General features: G+C 48.6%; 1 protein-coding gene across 1 annotated transcript; it reads left to right on the top strand.

Moving 5' to 3' along the window:
- RBM5 (RNA binding motif protein 5) lies at positions 1–15,229 on the top strand. Its single transcript, XM_074879419.1, has 24 exons — positions 1–159; positions 301–763; positions 1,109–1,264; positions 3,211–3,280; positions 3,762–3,835; positions 6,170–6,253; positions 6,949–7,009; positions 7,171–7,236; positions 7,386–7,546; positions 8,482–8,579; positions 9,049–9,136; positions 9,342–9,419; positions 9,504–9,576; positions 10,100–10,185; positions 10,527–10,605; positions 10,855–10,946; positions 11,470–11,634; positions 12,097–12,243; positions 12,324–12,395; positions 12,836–13,015; positions 13,223–13,297; positions 13,774–13,871; positions 13,949–14,078; positions 14,611–15,229. Exons 1-24 carry the CDS (start codon positions 143–145, stop codon positions 14,734–14,736), a joined length of 2,739 nt encoding a protein of 912 aa, XP_074735520.1. The 5' UTR covers positions 1–142; the 3' UTR covers positions 14,737–15,229.
- The last annotated feature ends 1,679 nt before the right edge of the window (positions 15,230–16,908 follow it).

Below are 16,908 nucleotides of genomic sequence, written 5' to 3'. Positions count from 1 at the left end.
GCGGTGCCTGCTGGGTAGAAGACGGCCAGTCACCTCGGCGCCATTTTGTGGCGAGGGAGTGAGGGGTTGCGCGCGCGTGTGTTCGGCGCCCTTTGGTGGCGGTTAGCGCTGCGCTGAGTGCTTGCGGATTGTGGACGGCGTCATGGGCTCGGACAAGCGGTGAGTGGGGGTGGGAGGGCGAGGGGAGAGGGGAGGGATGGAGAGAGGGGAGGGGGCGGGCGGGCGGCTCCGCGGGGTGGGCGATGGTGGGGGTCGCTGCGGGTTCTTCTCGTTGTGAGCTCGGCTCGGTGTGCCCCACAGCGTGAGCAGGACGGAGCGGAGCGGCCGCTACGGCTCCATCGTGGAGAGGGAGGACCGTGATGAGCGGGAGTCCCGGAGCCGGCGCAGGGACTCTGACTATAAGAGGTCCAGTGAGGAGCGCCGCGGTGACCGCTATGATGACTACCGCGACTATGATAGCCGGGACTACGACAGCCGAGACTATGACAGCCGCGATAGCAGAGACTGCCGGGACTACGATAGCCGGGACTACGACAGTCGTGACAGCCGGGACTGCCGGGACTACGACAGTCGTGATAGCCGGGACTGCCGGGACTACGATAGCCGTGATTGCCGGGACTACGATAGCCGTGACAGCCGAGACTACGACTGCCGAGACTACGACAGCCGGGATTGCCGAGACTATGATAGTCGCGACAGCCGAGACTACGACAGCCGAGACTATGACAGAGACTACGATAGCCGTGATTATGATAGCCCAGAGGTGAGCGGGGTGGGCGAGCCAGGCCGGAGCTGTGGGAGCTGCCGCAGTGGGCAGCTCCGGCCGCCCCGGGGGGAGGGAGGGGGCCGGGGTGGGCGCTGGTGAGCTCACCCCGGCCCGGGGCCCCGATACGAGCTCTCCTGGGGCCGGTGGGTGGGCTGGCATCCCGGGGGTTTGCTAGGGCGAAGGTGAGAGGGGGGGTTTGCGCTTGGTGTTCTGCCTGAGGCCGTCAGGGCCAAACCTGAGAAAGATGGGGAGTTCGTGTTTTTGTTGTGATTTGTTTTTCTGGCATTGCGGGGGGACGCCGCTGGAAATTGCGGTGGTTAATTCTGGGCGCTGGCTTCTCAGAGGGAGCGGGAGCGCAGGAACAGTGACAAATCAGAAGATGGGTACCATTCCGATGGCGACTATGGAGAGCACGACTACAGGAACGACATTAACGATGAGAAAGAAAGTAAAACCATCATGTTACGTGGCCTTCCCATCACGGTTACAGAGAACGATGTAAGTAGCCAGAAAGGGGCTTTGCTTTTCCTGCACCTCGGGAAGCCTGCGGCTTTGTGTCAGCAGGTCTGTGTGGTAGTCGCTGCTGCCATTTTGTTGAAAGCTGCATCATGGTGGCCCCCTCTAACGTGTTGGTCGCACTGCCATTTTGAATCCTAAAAGGATTTAAACTGTTAAGTAACAGAGGTCAGTTTGAATGTTAACCAGTTTATTTAAAAACGGAACAATCTGTGGATAGTATTTTTTTCATGCATGTTTGGATGCTTTCCATAAGAGTAGGTTTTAAACTACCTGCTTTTTTTCTGCTTTTCTATATAACAGGGAATAGCTAGATTTTTTTTTTTTCTTCACTCTCCCCACCTCCCCCCTCTGGGAGAGGGGAGGGGGAGAGAGACAGAGAGGAGGTACTTGAGTTTTTCCGGGTCTTTATTGAGGCCATGGCCGGTGGGGGGGTCAGAGCTCCTCAGCTGAGTACAGCCCTGCATAAAGCTGCTTTGTGTGCTACAGCTGTGGAAGTCATAAAATGGCTGCTGTGGAGCTGACGGAGCAAGTACAAATGAGCTTGGTACATGGTTTTCTAACTTTTTTAATAGAAATATGTTGAAGGCGATCAGCTTTGAGCTTTCTTTTTTTATTAAAATTTTTTTCTTCCTTGATGGATTATTTTGATTACCAAGATACAAGCCCACAACTGTTATTTGAGGAGCCAGGGGGGAGCTATTCTAGTTTGTTTTCAGGCAGACTCCACCTCTGCTCTGAGATCTTTGTGCATTGATTGCTAACACGGAGAACCCTTTTACATCATTTCTGCAATGGAATTTTTTTCTTTTTTTTCTTGATTATTCACTACCCTCCTGATACTGAGTGTTCTTTCTAATCATCGTTTACTGATCTAATATTTTCATAAGTGCTTGATAAAGTGTAGGCTCCTGCATCCAAATAAAACAGCCCAGTCAGACATTACACAGAGCATTTTAGAACAGTTTTTGTTTCTGAGATACTAATGTTGCAGCTCTACAGTTGTGCAAAGAACTGTGGCATAACTTAGGGGACAGTTTAATTCTGGACTCACCTTTAGAACATAGATGATGCAACTTGTAGCTACTAGTTGTTTTCTTAAAACTAATATTACTTTGACACTTCTGATACTGTACATATTTTCCAGCTTTTTCCACTTTTTTGATGAAAAAAAGCTACTTATAGTGAAGATGTCAGTTTCAGCATGTAAACAGTCAGCTTTAGATCAGTTTTGAGTCTGCTGAGGCAGCCCTGTTGTATGTAATGTAGTTTGAATTCTGTAAGAGCTGGTGAAAAACCTTTTGTTTTCTGCTCTGACATTAAAAAATTTGTTAAAAAGTGTTTCTTTTTCTTCACAGTAATTTATGTAACCTGTGCCACAACTTAAGTAGCTTTGTTATGGCTGAAGAACTGATGTCTCTTTAGCTTTTTCTTTGACAATATATTCTTTACAAATCTACTTTATCTTCTGAAAAACAGAAGGAGAGCTGTTAAGAGAATGAGAACTATAGCGTGAAGCTTAAGAATACATACATCATGGAGCCTCGCAGTATAGAGTTCATGTTTTTCTTTGCTAGGAGCCCAGGGGTATTTAGATACGCAGGGGGAGGGATGCTAAGCAGTGTTATCAGAACTTTGGAGCAAGTACAGTATTTGCCAAATCTTGCACAAAAGCCTGCAAACACAGGATTGTAGGGATTCAGATTCTGAATGATTCTGTGGCCTAAGTGAAGATGACAGTTGGTTTAGCATAGCAAAGGACTGTGTGGGTTCTCTGGTGCTACATAAAGGTTTTCTTTGAGATAGTGTTGCATGTGTTATGTTTCTGTGTACCTCTTGCATGTACTCTAAGGTAGGTTGCTCCTGTGACTGTCCCAGCTGTCTGCCAAGATGTGAAAACTTAACTGTCTGATTAAAATCTCATGCAGATTCGTGAACTTATTGAGTCCTTTGAAGGTCCTCAGCCTGCAGACGTGAGGCTGATGAAAAGAAAGACAGGTGAGAGCTCTTAATCCAGTTTTTGACATCACCTTCCTCTTCCCCAGCCCAAAAGAGTATCCAGAATTGTCCCCAAACTGCAAGCACATGCAATAAAAAAAAAAAAAAAAAGGTTTGCCATGGCTAAGGAATGTGGCTTTTTGGAAGACTTTTAGATAGCTGGTCAACATGTTAAAAGAAGTCTGTCTACAGGGGGTTTTGTTAACAGGTATTGGTAAGTAATACTAGTATAAACCCATTTAATAGTATGTAGTCTGTTGCATGGTTACCTTTAAACATGGATTCAAATCAAGTGAAATGTAGCCAGTTGAGGGAGCTTGGTTCCTTGCCATGGCAAAATAACGAGCAGATCCCAGCAGTTGACGTCGCATTTGTAAAGCTGCTTTGTCATGAAGTAATGAAGCAGTTGGAGAGAGATTCACCTGTTTTAAAGGAACTGACTAACACAAGTATCCCGTCTATATCTGAATGCTGTCTCTAGGTGTAAGCCGTGGTTTCGCCTTCGTGGAGTTTTATCACTTTCAAGATGCTACCAGCTGGATGGAAGCCAATCAGGTTGCTTCACTCACCAAGTCTAGATATTCCTGAAAATGGAACAAGTCTGTACAGTTAAAAAAAAAAAAAAAAAAAGGAAAAAAATAAAGGTGGAAGGAGTGGTTTGTTCCATAACAGTGATTTAAAAGAATAAGAGCTTTGTATATATTAAAATTTGTAACAGCAGGACAAAATACCAGGTAAAATTTGGAGAGAAAATTGGGTATTTTGAGCACTTCCTGGTAAAATGTGCCATTGTTTTAAATGACTTGGTTTTGATTTAATTGGCTCATGAAGGTTTAGCAAGTAGTCCTTAGAAAATCCTAGCTGAGGTCCACCTGGCATTTCCTTTTCTGCCAGAGAAAGCACCAGATCTCTGCATTACACTGGTGTTAACCCTACAGGAGAGGTGTCAGTTCATGGCAATAGTGTGTTCCTCCAGTTAAAGAGGGAGAACCAGCTTTTCTAGAGGAAAAGCATTTTAGTCCAACTAAATTTGATAGAAAGTGAGTTCTTGCATATGTTATGCTGTGTATTTTGGCTTTTTTGGAGTATGACTTGATGAGGAGCCAAAATGCGATGAGTCCTCTAGTTTCTTTTCCAATGAGATTTTCCTTTTGCACTGCAAACAGCTTCATTTGCTTTTGCTTGTTTTTGAATATTCATAATCTGTTTTAACAACAGAACTTAAAAATCCTTTCAAAGTGAGCAATGTGTATCAAGCTTTTTTTACAGCTGAGTATTTGATGTGGAGGTTCCTGGGCAGTATGAGGAATGCTCTTCTGCTCTGTTGGTGTTACACGTAAAGAAATGGCACTGTAATGGGATTCATAGGCAGTTAGTTCCAGCAGATGGAAGTTGTTGTGTGCCTTATGCTGGAATAGGGTTTCTTGTGTCCCATACCATGGGAGAGTTCCCCAGCCAGAGAGCAGCATTCAAATTCTGTTTTCCTGATGTGCTGCTCTGTAGGGTTGGTGGTTACAGTAGGAGGATGTATATCAAATTAATGCTGAGCATATTTTCAGAAACAAGATAATTTTAATATATACAAAGCTGTACTGATGCATAATTTATTGAAACATACTCAAATTCACTCCAGTAACCAGCCACCCTAGTAGTAGGGAAAACGTAGAATCTCCCCAGCAGCCCGGTTGCTGTCTGTTAGATGAAAGAATGATGTATTGCAACAATGCCAGCAGCTTTGTTTCTATGTGTGCATATCCAGTGAGTGCTGGGCCCTCCAACCCTCCCTCCTGCCGGTAGGAGAAATGGCTTTGCCCTATTCAGTTGTGCAGAATGTGAGAGCCTTATTCATGCTACATGCTAGATCTATGTCAGACCCTGTTATCAGAAAAGCCACCGGTCCTGGCGCTTCTGTGGTACCTCTGCAGTAAGCCAACCTGCTATAAAATTAGTTCTTCTATTAAAATGTCTGGGGTTTGGCCTCTAATAAGCGCTCCCTCAGATGTACTTCCACCTGTTTGACTAAAGTATATTGATGGCCATATTTTGAGAGGGCATTCTGCATTCCCACACTTGGCAAAGTGTGAGGCTGAGAGTCAAGGCTTCTTAAATACATGTAAATTCCTAACTCTGAAGTCAGAGTGAGAGAACATGCTGAAAGCATTATGAACTTTTCCTACCCCTGGAGAAGCTTCACTTGCAGTCTAGTTACTCATTTTGGAGAGCTCCTGCCAGAATGAAGAACACAAACCTCTCGTGCAGGCTTCCAATTGAACTGATGCATTAGTCAAAGGAAACCACTCTGAGTTACGTTTCAGTTGATGGCACTTGTAATCCAGCCTCCAAGAAGTCTAAGCAGGGTCCCTTTGGGAGGAATTACTGTATTTTCAGAGGGACACTTCTGAAGAAAGTGCTTGGAAAAGTAATCCATATGTGGTTGTTAAAAGGTCTGGGGTATTTGGAGTAGGGGAAGAAGTGAAGCAGTCACCTAAGGACATGTTTAAAAAGTCGCTCAGTGCTATACCAGAAGTGAATAGAAATGTGGGGGCAAAGAGACTCCTAAAAATGTGTTAATCATGAATGCAGCAGGTTAGGACTTTGTCTCCTTCGAGACACTTCCTGGTTCCATGTCAGCGTTTAGTGTTTGGCAGCTTTTTCAACACTCCCTGATTCCGTTTATCTTTGCTCCACATCCCATTCTCTTACTGCCCTCGTCCTCCTCTCTGCAGGATTGGATGGGCAGGGTGTAGGTGGCGGTGGTTGTCCTCCACATCCTCCCCATATGTTGTCCATTTAATTCAGGAGCACTGATTCCTCCGAAGGGTGCTCTGCCATGGGAAAATGGACATGTGTGCCTCGATACAGGAATAATTGAAACCACTTTTTTTGCAGAAAAAGCTGGTGATTCAAGGGAAGCAGATTGCGATGCACTACAGCAACCCCAGGCCTAAATTTGAGGACTGGCTTTGCAACAAGGTAGAGTGCATGTTTTTATCGGAGGGAGTTTGTCAGGCTTCACTGCTCTCAGTGGTTTGAACAAAGCAATATGTGATTCAGACCCGTACTGCTGGGTCTGTATGACATCGTAAGAATAGTAAGATGTAGAAATGAAAAGGTTTTGTAGCTCTGGTTACTATATAGACAGAGTGATGGGTGTTACCCCAGAAGGTGCAGAGGTTGGGCAGTGAGTTGTACTGGAATATGAAGTGGTTAGGTGATGACTAATTGCTGCTGGTCTGCTGCGTCCTGTGGTGTGCTCCTCACTTGACACCCCCCACTGCCCCCAGGTGGAGGTGATTTAGTAAGATGGAGACTAGGCTGTTTTGTCAGGCTTTAACTACACTTTTTGTCTGTAAAGACAACTTGTTTTCCAGACTGTGTTTCATTTTAACATTGTGCTTTTTAAAGTAGTTACTATGCCTGAGATTGTAAGTTGAAGATCACACAGTTAAAATAACTAAATAATTCAGGAGGACTAGGGAAAATGTAGCTGGGGTGTTCTGAAAAGCAGCTGTGATACAGACGAGGGTGGCTTTTGCTGTTCTCGATTATTCTGGTGGGTTTAGCTTTGTTTTGTTGCTTTGTGTGAATGGCTTTTGTTACTGCACAGCAAATGGCAACATTGATACAAATTACCCAGATTCTTATGAGGCTTCTCTTGTTCCTCTTAGTGCTGCCTTTACAACTTCAGAAGGAGGCTAAAATGCTTCCGCTGTGGAGCAGACAAATTTGGTATGTTACATTGATCTCTTCGGCTGTGTTTGATTTTGTGGGAAACTTTCTGTCCTGTGTTGGAAGCAAAGTTCACTGTAGGTCCTGGGCTGGCTTGTGAAATGCTGAGTTTGAGTGAATGAGCTATAGTGTGACTAAACTATTTTCCTCTTCTTACGAAGATTCAGAACAGGAGGTACCACCTGGAGCAGCAGAAGCCGTTCAGTCTGTGGATTATTACTGTGATAGTAAGTTATCTTTGACTTATTGTATAATGTGAAATGTAAACACATGTACTAAAACCCTTCCTGTACCTCTGAGTGCCCGCTGAAGAACTTGAAGTACTCTGGAAAGCCGTTACGTGCACAGCTAATGTCATGCTTTCTTTTCTTCTCAGCCATCATTCTCCGAAACATTGCTCCTCACACAGTAGTGGAATCCATCATGACTGCCTTGTCTCCGTATGCGTCTCTGGCAGTCAATAATATTCGTCTTATCAAAGACAAGCAGACTCAGCAAAATAGAGGCTTTGCGTTTGTGCAGCTGTCTTCTGCCATGGTGAGGGTCTTACTGATGTGTTGGGAGAGAAACAGGTTGTTAACGTGCTTCTAGAGCCTTTGAGCTCTGAAGGACCGCCCCAGTTCACCAAGGTTTAATTGACACTCAGTGTGTCAAAGCCTTTCATCATTAGCTGCAGTTGGGAAAGAAGGTGGTAGGATGTTGGGAGCACACTGGAAAGCTATTTTTGTAGCAGGAGTGCTGTTGCGGATTGAAAGCTAGTTTCACACTTGGATCACAAAAACAGTGGTCTGTGATCATATTTTGATCTCAGAAATTAAGGACTGGGGCATATAATGTGGGAGAAGGTACCCACAGAATTGGGCTTCTTCCACCTTGAGAAGGGGGAGGTGACGGATCTTGCTGCTCTCAGCAGCATCCAGTGGGAGGGCGTAGGGACAGCAGAGACAGATTCTTCTTGAGGCTACACAGGGATAGGAATGTAGGCAGCAGCCATAAATGGAAACTTGGGAAATTGCAATGAAGTACAAGGAAAACCTCTTAACTGTGAGGGAGGTCAGATACTGGCACAGGGTCCCTGAATGGCAGCAGAGGCTGTTCCTGCGTTTACTAAACTTGATCAGCAACATGATCTGTTTGGACCTGCTTTAGACAAGATGGAACAGTTTATTGTTGGATGAAAATGGGTCCCTGATCTCAGTCTCTGCTGGTCTCTCTTTTGAAGTAGTTTAGGGCAAATACGTGCTTCATAACGTTAAGATTTTAAAGAAGTTTGAGATCAGTGGCCCAGGGAAACCATTACTTGCATGTGGGCTGTGATTGGTCCCATTGTGCTCTTCTAAGTGTGCATACTGTGAGGAGATGGAGGTGTTCTTACAGCTTTCAGTGGCTGTATGTGAAAAGCTGGAGATCTTTGGGATCTTCTGAATCCTCAGTAACCTGCCTTTCATAATAATGAGTATTTCTTGTTGTAGGATGCTTCTCAACTGCTGCAGATTTTACAGAGTCTTCAGCCACCATTAAAAATTGATGGCAAAACAATTGGTGTTGACTTTGCAAAGAGTGCCAGAAAGTGAGTTGCAATAGCAGTTGATCTTTTTTTTTTCCAACCACCACCAGCCCTTGCCATTTATATTAGATATTAGTTGGTGTCACCCAGGCTTTTAAGATGACTGTCGCTCCAAAGGTTTGCTTCCTTTAAGTGTCTTGTGTTGCATGCATCCTGCTCTTCACTATGTGAGGAGAGTGACAGCAGTGTTTCCTACCACCCCTATTTCCAGTCCTCTGAAGATAACATCATAACTGCTTGTGTACACAGCACGCTTGTTTCCTTGGAGACTAGTGACTTCTTGTTGACTGTACAACAATGAACTCAAAGTTCCTTTACTTGCCAGGCAGTGCTTTGGCTCATTCATTACAATCAGCATGGTTTGTAACTGCCAAGAAATCCACGCGTAAGGGCAGACTCTTACCTTCTTGTATAGGGAGACACTTCAGAAAAAAGCAGCATTTACTCAGATGCATGATTTTTGTGGTTACAGAGACTTGCTTCTGCCAGATGGTAATAGAGTCAGCGCCTTCTCTGTGGCAAGTACAGCCATTGCTGCAGCTCAGTGGTCATCCACTCAGGTATGATTTGAACGCTGTTGCTCATAGTCCTGCTTTCCTGAAAATGAAAACATAGTGCGTATAATTTCACTGCTGGCCATTTGGTTGAACTGACCAAAGCTACTATGACAGATCTGCTCTGACAGGCTGGAGCCTAAGCAGTGTTGGAATTTTTAAATGCAGTAATTTACCTGTCCCTGACCAAAATCACTTGCTTGCATTTCAGCCACAGACTGGAGAAGGCAGCACCCTTGACTACAGCTACCTCCAGTCAGGACAGGATGGCTACACACAGTATGCTCAGGTTAGTAGTGGCAGTTGTGCTCTAACTGGTAGGTGGTTGTAATTTGGGTATCTGCTCATCTTGCGCTGCCACTTCCCTTTGCAGTACTCCCAGGATTATCAGCAGTACTACCAAAATCAAGGAGGAGTGTTGGACACAGACACAGCTACCATATCAGGTAGTACTTCCGACATGTGGGAGATGAAGTTGTTTGTAATGACAATTTTGCAATAGTGGTATTTTACATTAGCTTTTATGTTTATTCTGCTGTGTAAAGGGATACTTGGCTCGTTCTGCTCTCAGTATTTCTGCATGAGTGTGTGTTACTAGAGAACCGTAACAGGTTCCTTCAAGCAGGTCCTCTAATCTGTGAGATGAGAGAGCAGCCTCTATTGCAGACTATTGGCAAAAGCCTTGAGCTCACAAGAAGTGTAAGCAGCTCTAGACAAATCTTCAGTGCTAGCAGCTGTCAGGAATCACTGACTTTGGGAGCAGAATGTTTCCTCCTGAAAAGGAAACTATTCCTTGTCTATGTAGAAAATACCCACTGTGTATCTGTCTCCTTTTGAACGTTTATTGCCTTGTTTGGCTGCTGGAGCTGGAATTAGGATCTGAAACTGTAAACAAAGTAATTTTAGCCCTAGGATGAAGTACTGTTTTACAAATTAGCTGGCTTATCCATTATTGCTCTCTGTTGGCAGGAGCTCCAGTCACTACCACCACAGCAGCAGTTGTGTCCCAGAGTCCTCAGTTATATAATCAGCAGACAAACTCACCTGACTCTCCGGTAATTACAGCGCTGAATTACTTCTTGCTTTCAGTGTCAGGGTTACGTGGGATATCTGGCTTTGCTGTGGCCTTTGTTCTTTAAAGTGGGTGGTACAGCAAAGCTGCTGAGTGTCCATGGGTTAGTCACAGTGCTCATGGTCGTAAGTCATCTGCCATTTCTTCTCTGTGATAGTTTTGTTCTTTGTTAAAGGTGAGTGCTAAGTGCACTGGTGAAGAGGAGCTAGCTGTTGTACGTGTGGTGTGGGCTGCTCATGCCCTGTCTCACTGTTCTTCTTTTCTTGCGCCTCAGGGACAGATTTTCTAATTGAGGTTCCTGGTTTGGGTTTTTTTTTTTTCCAGACACAATCAGCACCACCTACCACTAGTACTCAGGCACAAACGGCTCCCCCGACTGGCGTAGTCCCCGGAACCAAGTACGGTAAGCAGTCAGGTGGTCCTGGGGACAGGTATCTGTCACTGCATAGCAAGAGAGAGACTTGGCTTTGCCCGAGTGCATTGTCACCATATGTCAGTGGTGAAGCTGTCTCTGGAGAGTGTACTCTGCATGGGTGGTTGAGGCTTGTCTGCCTCATGGCTGCTAGTTATCTCAGAATATTCCTGAAATGTAGAAAGATACCTGTCTGAATTCAACTGGAGTGACCATGTCCTGCACTTGAATTTTTTACAGCTGTCCCTGACACTTCCACCTACCAGTACGATGAGTCTTCAGGATATTATTATGATCCTATAACAGGGCTCTACTATGATCCTAATTCCCAGGTAATCACAAGTTCTCCCCACGTGTGTTAACTGTTAAGGTCCATTAGTTCCCTGTCTCTCATCATATGAGTGAAATTAACTTTGAGGGGTACAAAGGACTGAATGCAGCAGGCAACATGACTTGCCTCTAGTATAGCCCTCCATTTTTCTCTCCTTTCCCTAATTTTCCTCCCAGTTTGGCCCATATAAGATTAGCACTTGTCACAGACACTGTAGTTGAGCTATTTCATTGCGGAGTGCCCAGCAAAGTGCACCCAGCTCTGGGCTCTGGTGGGTCATCTCTTGGGAGAGGCAGAAGGTTCTCCGTAGTGCTGTTGAGCAGAACGCCTCTGTTTAGGGACAGAGGCGTCAGCTGCTTCATGCCTTTTGACTCCTTTGCGGAGTCTGCAGAACTTGCTTGGCTTCTGCAGAATGCCTTCCCATTTGATGTGGTTGTCTGAATCAGACAGCTTGCCTGGGTTCTCCCTTGGACGCTTCGCTTGCATGAGGCGTTTAACTGTCGGACTCTTTTTCTTTCTGGCAGTATTACTACAATGCCTTAACCCAGCAGTATCTTTACTGGGATGGCGAAAAGGAGACCTACATGCCTGCTGCAGAAGGTATCACATACCAACAGACAGCTACCACAACCACCACCAAAGAAGTCAAGGAGAAGAAAGAGAAGCCTAAGAGTAAAACAGCTCAACAGGTAAAAGACAAAATGGGATTGTAACTGAGCTAAAATTTTCTGTAGAATGGGATAACGATTCTTCTTTTACATGACAAAGGAAATCCTAGGCTATTCGGTGGGGTGCATGCCTGCAACTTGTTAAGGAGAGGTGGAGTTGGCAAGGCTTCAGTGCAGAAATAAGCTCTGCATAGGAGGAATGCATATGGAATCGTGCCAGGACCAGTGGGAGTATAACTGAGCTGTCACTTAGAGGATTAGATTGATAAGAAGGGTTCATACAGTAAAACAAGCAAGCTGCGGTACCTTTGAACACTGTATACGGGGAAGCAGCTGCACTACATCCAGTGTTCTGTGATTTAAAAATAAAAGGTAGTGGGCTGACTTGTTCTGGAAACTGTATGCAAGATGAATCTGTGTTCTAGGAGATTGATAGCTGTGAGGGGAGGGGAGCTGTCTTGAGCAAACCACTCTGCCTTTCAGATTGCTAAAGACATGGAGCGCTGGGCAAAGAGTTTGAACAAGCAGAAAGAGAACTTCAAGAATAGCTTCCAGCCACTGAGCACCAGAGAGGAGGAGCGGAAAGAGTCGGCGGCTGCTGATGCAGGCTTTGCCCTCTTTGAGAAAAAGGTGAAGGTGCTGGCAACAGTGTGCGGCGGGGTGTGGAGTGGCAGGGAGCTTGGTGCTCATGGTGTTCTTGTCTCATCCAGGGAGCTCTGTCTGAGAGACAGCAGATCTTGCCAGAGGTGATGAAAAATGGGGACGATGAAAATCCGCTGAAGGTGAGTATGAGATACCCGACAGAGGTATTCCCAGTGGTTGCTGATGAAACACTTTAGAGGAGGTCTAGCAGACACTGGCTTTCCAACCTGGATTTTTACAGCATCGTCTGTAAAAGGTTGCGGTGGTTACAGTGGTCCTGTGCGAGTGCAGTAGGCTGGGTCACTGGGGTACACTGAGAAAAGCTGTGATTTCTTCTAGCCTCGAGCTCAGTTGAGGTTTTGCGGTTTCTAAGAAAACTGCACTCAAATTATTGTTTGGCTAGTGAGATCTTGAGTCTTGCAGCAGCTGTGGTTCTTTTGAGTTGCATTTCATCCTTAGTAATGAGAGTGATGCCCCTCCTGTGCAACAAACACATCTCCAGCCTGTCTGTTCCCTTTCTGGGCTTTCTGAACTGTGGTGACGCTGTTGCACTCCCCTTAACGCTGTCCTTCCTTTCCAGCGTGGCCTTGTGGCTGCCTACAGTGGTGATAGCGATAACGATGAGGACTTACTGGAGAGAATGGAGAATGAGGAAGAGAAGCTGACTGACTGGAAGAAGATGGCTTGTCTGCTGTGCAGAAGGCAGTTCCCAAACAAAGACGCTCTGATTCGGCACCAGCAGCTGTCCGACTTGCACAAGGTAGATGTACTGTGCTGTTGAGAAGGTACTCGATTGCTGTAATTCAGCGTATAAACCAGAGCCATGACACGTGTTGCAGTTCAGAAAACTGTTCCTCTTAAAGCAGAAATAGTTGCAAGTGGATTGTTGCTCTCCCAGCAGTCAGCTACTTAGGTAAAGAGCTGTTGTGCATTTCATGTTGTTAACAGGAGTCTTTTCTCGTTTCAGCAAAACATGGATATCTATAGGAGATCGAAGCTTTCAGAGCAGGAACTTGAAGCCTTGGAGCTGCGTGAGAGAGAGGTCAGTGTTGAGATGAGCAGATGAGTAGCTCATGGAAAACCTGCACAGATGATATGTTGAGCTCTCCTTATCCTGACACACATCACTCGAGATAATCCTCGTAAGCCAACCCCTTCTTGGGTCAAGGTTCAGAGCTGTCCTGTTACATGGAGAGAAGTGTCCCCTATCCCACAGCTACTGCTTAGCAGGGAAGGGTCATTGCACCTCCAGCTCAGGGCTGCCAGATGGGGACCAGAGGCCTTTGAGTGGCAATCCAGCAGGCGTTGGGGCTGGGCTCCTCCTGCCCTAGTGCAGGCTCTTAGGTCTCCAGAGTGTTGCATTTGAGGTTCTCCTTTCTGTGGTGTTGAAGTCAAGCTGTGTTCTAGCAGGCTGCAGTGGACAGCTTGCTATTAGAGCAGGTGTTCAGCTTACTTCCATAGCTCAAAGACGAACAAAAGTGTCTTTAAATTGGTGCTAAATCTGGTTACCTCATGCAGATGAAATACAGAGACAGAGCAGCCGAGCGGCGGGAGAAATACGGCATCCCAGAGCCCCCCGAGCCGAAGCGCAAGAAGGTCTACGACGCTGGCACAGTGTATGTATCTGAAAGCTCCTCAGCCATTGCTTCGTACGCAATGAGCAATTCAGTTAACTCCTCTCTTCTCCCTGCAGTAATTATGAGCAGCCCACCAAAGATGGCCTTGACAACAGTAATATAGGCAACAAGATGCTGCAGGCCATGGGCTGGAGGGAAGGCTCCGGCTTGGGAAGAAAATGTCAGGGCATCACAGCACCCATTGAGGTGAGTAGAGATGGATGCTTCCTTGACAAGGTTTGGTGTCGCCTTTTTTATCCAGAAGCACTCACTGCTGAAGATCTGTGGAGGAAGCTGTGCCATTCACAGCAGAGCCGCCTCTGTTCTCGTTAGCTCCCACTCCGCTTTGTCCTGTCAGGGGCTAAAGCTGGGGCAGAGCTGGGACTCGGACGGGCAGGGCTGTGCTTCCTGCCGAAGGCTGCGCGCCCCGCCGCTGCCGGGCCGCCCTCCCCTCCCTCAGCGGTTGCCTTCCCGGGGTTTGCTGCGCTCCGGGGCTGCTGTCGACGGCGTGTTCTCTGCGCTTGCATCTCGGCTGCTGCTGGGGCAGGGCCGGCGCGGGGTGAAGCCAGCAAGCGTGGGCTGTTGTGTGCCTTCTGTGCTCTCGGTGTCTGCGTTCAGGGCTGCGTGGGATCCCCCGGGAGCTGGGGAAGCCGGCAGGACTGATGGGAGTTCTGTGGTGTCCTGCATGGTGGTGTGGTCTCTGGCTGCGGAGCTGAAGCGTGTCTCTCTTCCCTTGCAGGCCCAAGTACGAATGAGAGGGGCTGGCTTGGGAGCCAAGGGCAGCTCCTACGGTGTCTCCACTGCAGATTCGTACAAAGACGCAGTGCGGAAAGCCATGTTCGCTCGCTTCACGGAGATGGAGTAACGTGCTCTGGCCTGCAAAGCACTTGTTAGCCAGAACCGACTGTTAAACGCTGTAGCCTTGGTGACCTGGCTGTATTCTGGTTATGGTTTAGAGTTGACCATTTCATTCCCTTGGACTTGTTTCCCTCTCAGCATGTAACACTTCCATGAGCAGATTGTTTGAACTGCCCCAACTTCATGCTGGAGAGCTCTGGTTAGACCAAAGGGGATGCTGATCTTTATACGGTCCTGTATATAGTGTAATGTATTTTGTGTTTGGAGCGTGTTGTCCAGATGCCGTTCCTGCCCTCCAGAGCAGGGGCAGGACCTGTTCGCTGTGGTTTCACACTGTCTCTGCTCTCCTTTTGTTGTATTGTCTGTCTGTTTTTTTTTTTTTTCAGAGAACTTTCCTGTACATTTTGTATGATACATCTTTGTATAGACTTTTTGAAGACTTTGATTCTAGTTGCCAGTTTGGCTCATTTCCAAAAGAAATACATCCAAAAATGATCCTATTTCTGTTTCTCGGTGGGTGAATGAAGAATAAGTTGCCAATGCTACTTGTCCTTTCTGTGGTTCTGCTTCTTCCTTGATGAGACTTCATCTCGGAGCCTCTCCTCCACGCTCGCCTGCTTCCTTTCTTCCCTGCGCTGTGCTCTGCCTTGTTCCCGGTGTCTTTCTCACAGCTCTGGCGTGGACATGGGCTGGTGCAGGACCACTTCCACCTCTCCTCCTCTCCCTGCCAAAGCCGCAGGGGCAGGAGAGGACCCCAGAACCGCTCTCAGGTCCTGCCTGGGAGCCGGCCAGCCGCTCCCCTGGGGGGGTGACCTGAGGGGGAGAGCACCAGCCTGCCTGGCACCGGGACCGGGACTCGGCCTGGCCCAGGGCTGCGGCAGGGCGAGCCACCTCCTCTCCCAGAGATTCCCTCTGCAGCTCATCAGTGTCTGCCTGCGCTTGTGTCTTGGGTGTCACCCTCGTGTCCCCTTCTCCAGAGCCCAGATGAGCAGTGAGGGGCTGTCCCTGCCTCTGCCCCTGCCTTTGGCTGTGGGGTGTGCTCAGCACCCCCGGCATAGCCCGAGCCATGAGCCCTCTTCCGCTGGGCGGGTGGGCACAGGAGCGGTTTAGCATGGAGGGAGAGCAGCCCCCCCTGCCCCTGCTTGGGCCAGGCCTGGGGGGACTGGGGCTAGCTCCTGGGGGGCTGCATTTTGGGGGCTGGGGTCAGTCCTGCTTCCCCTTCTGCCCCATCGCCTTCCTCTTCGAGGGGTGTCTGCCTCGGGGCGACCCCCAACCACCCCTGCCCGGGCTCCACGGCCTCCCATGCGGGACAGCTGCTGGGGGGACTGGCCTGGGGACGCGGGGGGGGCTCCTCGGTCCCGGGGCCGGCTGTACTGCACGGGCCTTGCCACCAGGTGGCGGCCGTGGCCCGGCTGTCGCACGCCCTTACCGTGCGAGGCCCGGCCCCAGGAGTGGCTGCAGCGAGGGGTCCGGGGCAGGGGGGGTGCAGCCCCCCGGGCTCGTCCTGAGCAGCCGGAGCCAGGAGCCAAGTCGCTGTGCCAGGCTCGGCGGGAGAGTGGGCGCAGGGCTGGGTCCCAGGCTGCAGCATCCCCTCTCCAGCTCCGCAGAGGAAGCTGGGTGGGTCGAAACGACCTGAGAGCCGCAGCTCTCTGCCTCAGTTTCTCCCCCCCCCAGGATGATGGTGGGGGGAGACAGACCTGGTGCCCTGCGGCTGCCTCCCCGCCTGTCCTGACTGGCGACGCGGCAAAGTGCTTTGCTGCTCTGGGCCATAAACGGGGGGGTTGTTTCCCAGCAGGTGGGCTCCATGGGTCGATAAAGTGCATTTCTGCAGCTCAGCTTCTTTCCAGCCCATCGATCCCCTTCGCAGCGCATCCTCCTGACTAGGGGCGATGCCCCAGGCGAGAGGGGGGCCCCGCCTGCGGTTCGCACAGCACAGCCGCCTCCCGGCTCCGGCCAGGCTCGCTCCCCCTCTGCTGCGGCGAAGTGCTGCCCCAGTGCCAGCAGCCGAGCCAGCCCCAGCCGGTACCTCCGGCAGAACGGCTGTTGTGCAGAGCCAGGAGCGTGCTGTGGGGACACAGGGTCCCCCTCTGCCTGCTCCTGGGGATTACTGCTGCAGGGGGGTGCCCAAAGCAGAGCCCCCTCCTGGGGCAAGGCTTTAATGGGGTCCTGGGGTTGCAGG

This window comes from Strix uralensis, chromosome 10, assembly GCF_047716275.1.
Source record: "Strix uralensis isolate ZFMK-TIS-50842 chromosome 10, bStrUra1, whole genome shotgun sequence".
In the NCBI taxonomy this organism is placed as follows: Eukaryota; Metazoa; Chordata; class Aves; order Strigiformes; family Strigidae; genus Strix; species Strix uralensis.
Note: the sequence above shows the minus strand (reverse complement) of the source record. Positions and strands in the feature narration are given on the sequence as shown.

Coding starts and splice junctions, on each gene's coding strand:
- RBM5 (XM_074879419.1), top strand. Junction 7,237..7,385: donor TGTGGATTATTACTGTGATA/GTAAGTTATCTT, acceptor TTTTCTTCTCAG/CCATCATTCTCCGAAACATT. Junction 13,298..13,773: donor TGGAGCTGCGTGAGAGAGAG/GTCAGTGTTGAG, acceptor TACCTCATGCAG/ATGAAATACAGAGACAGAGC.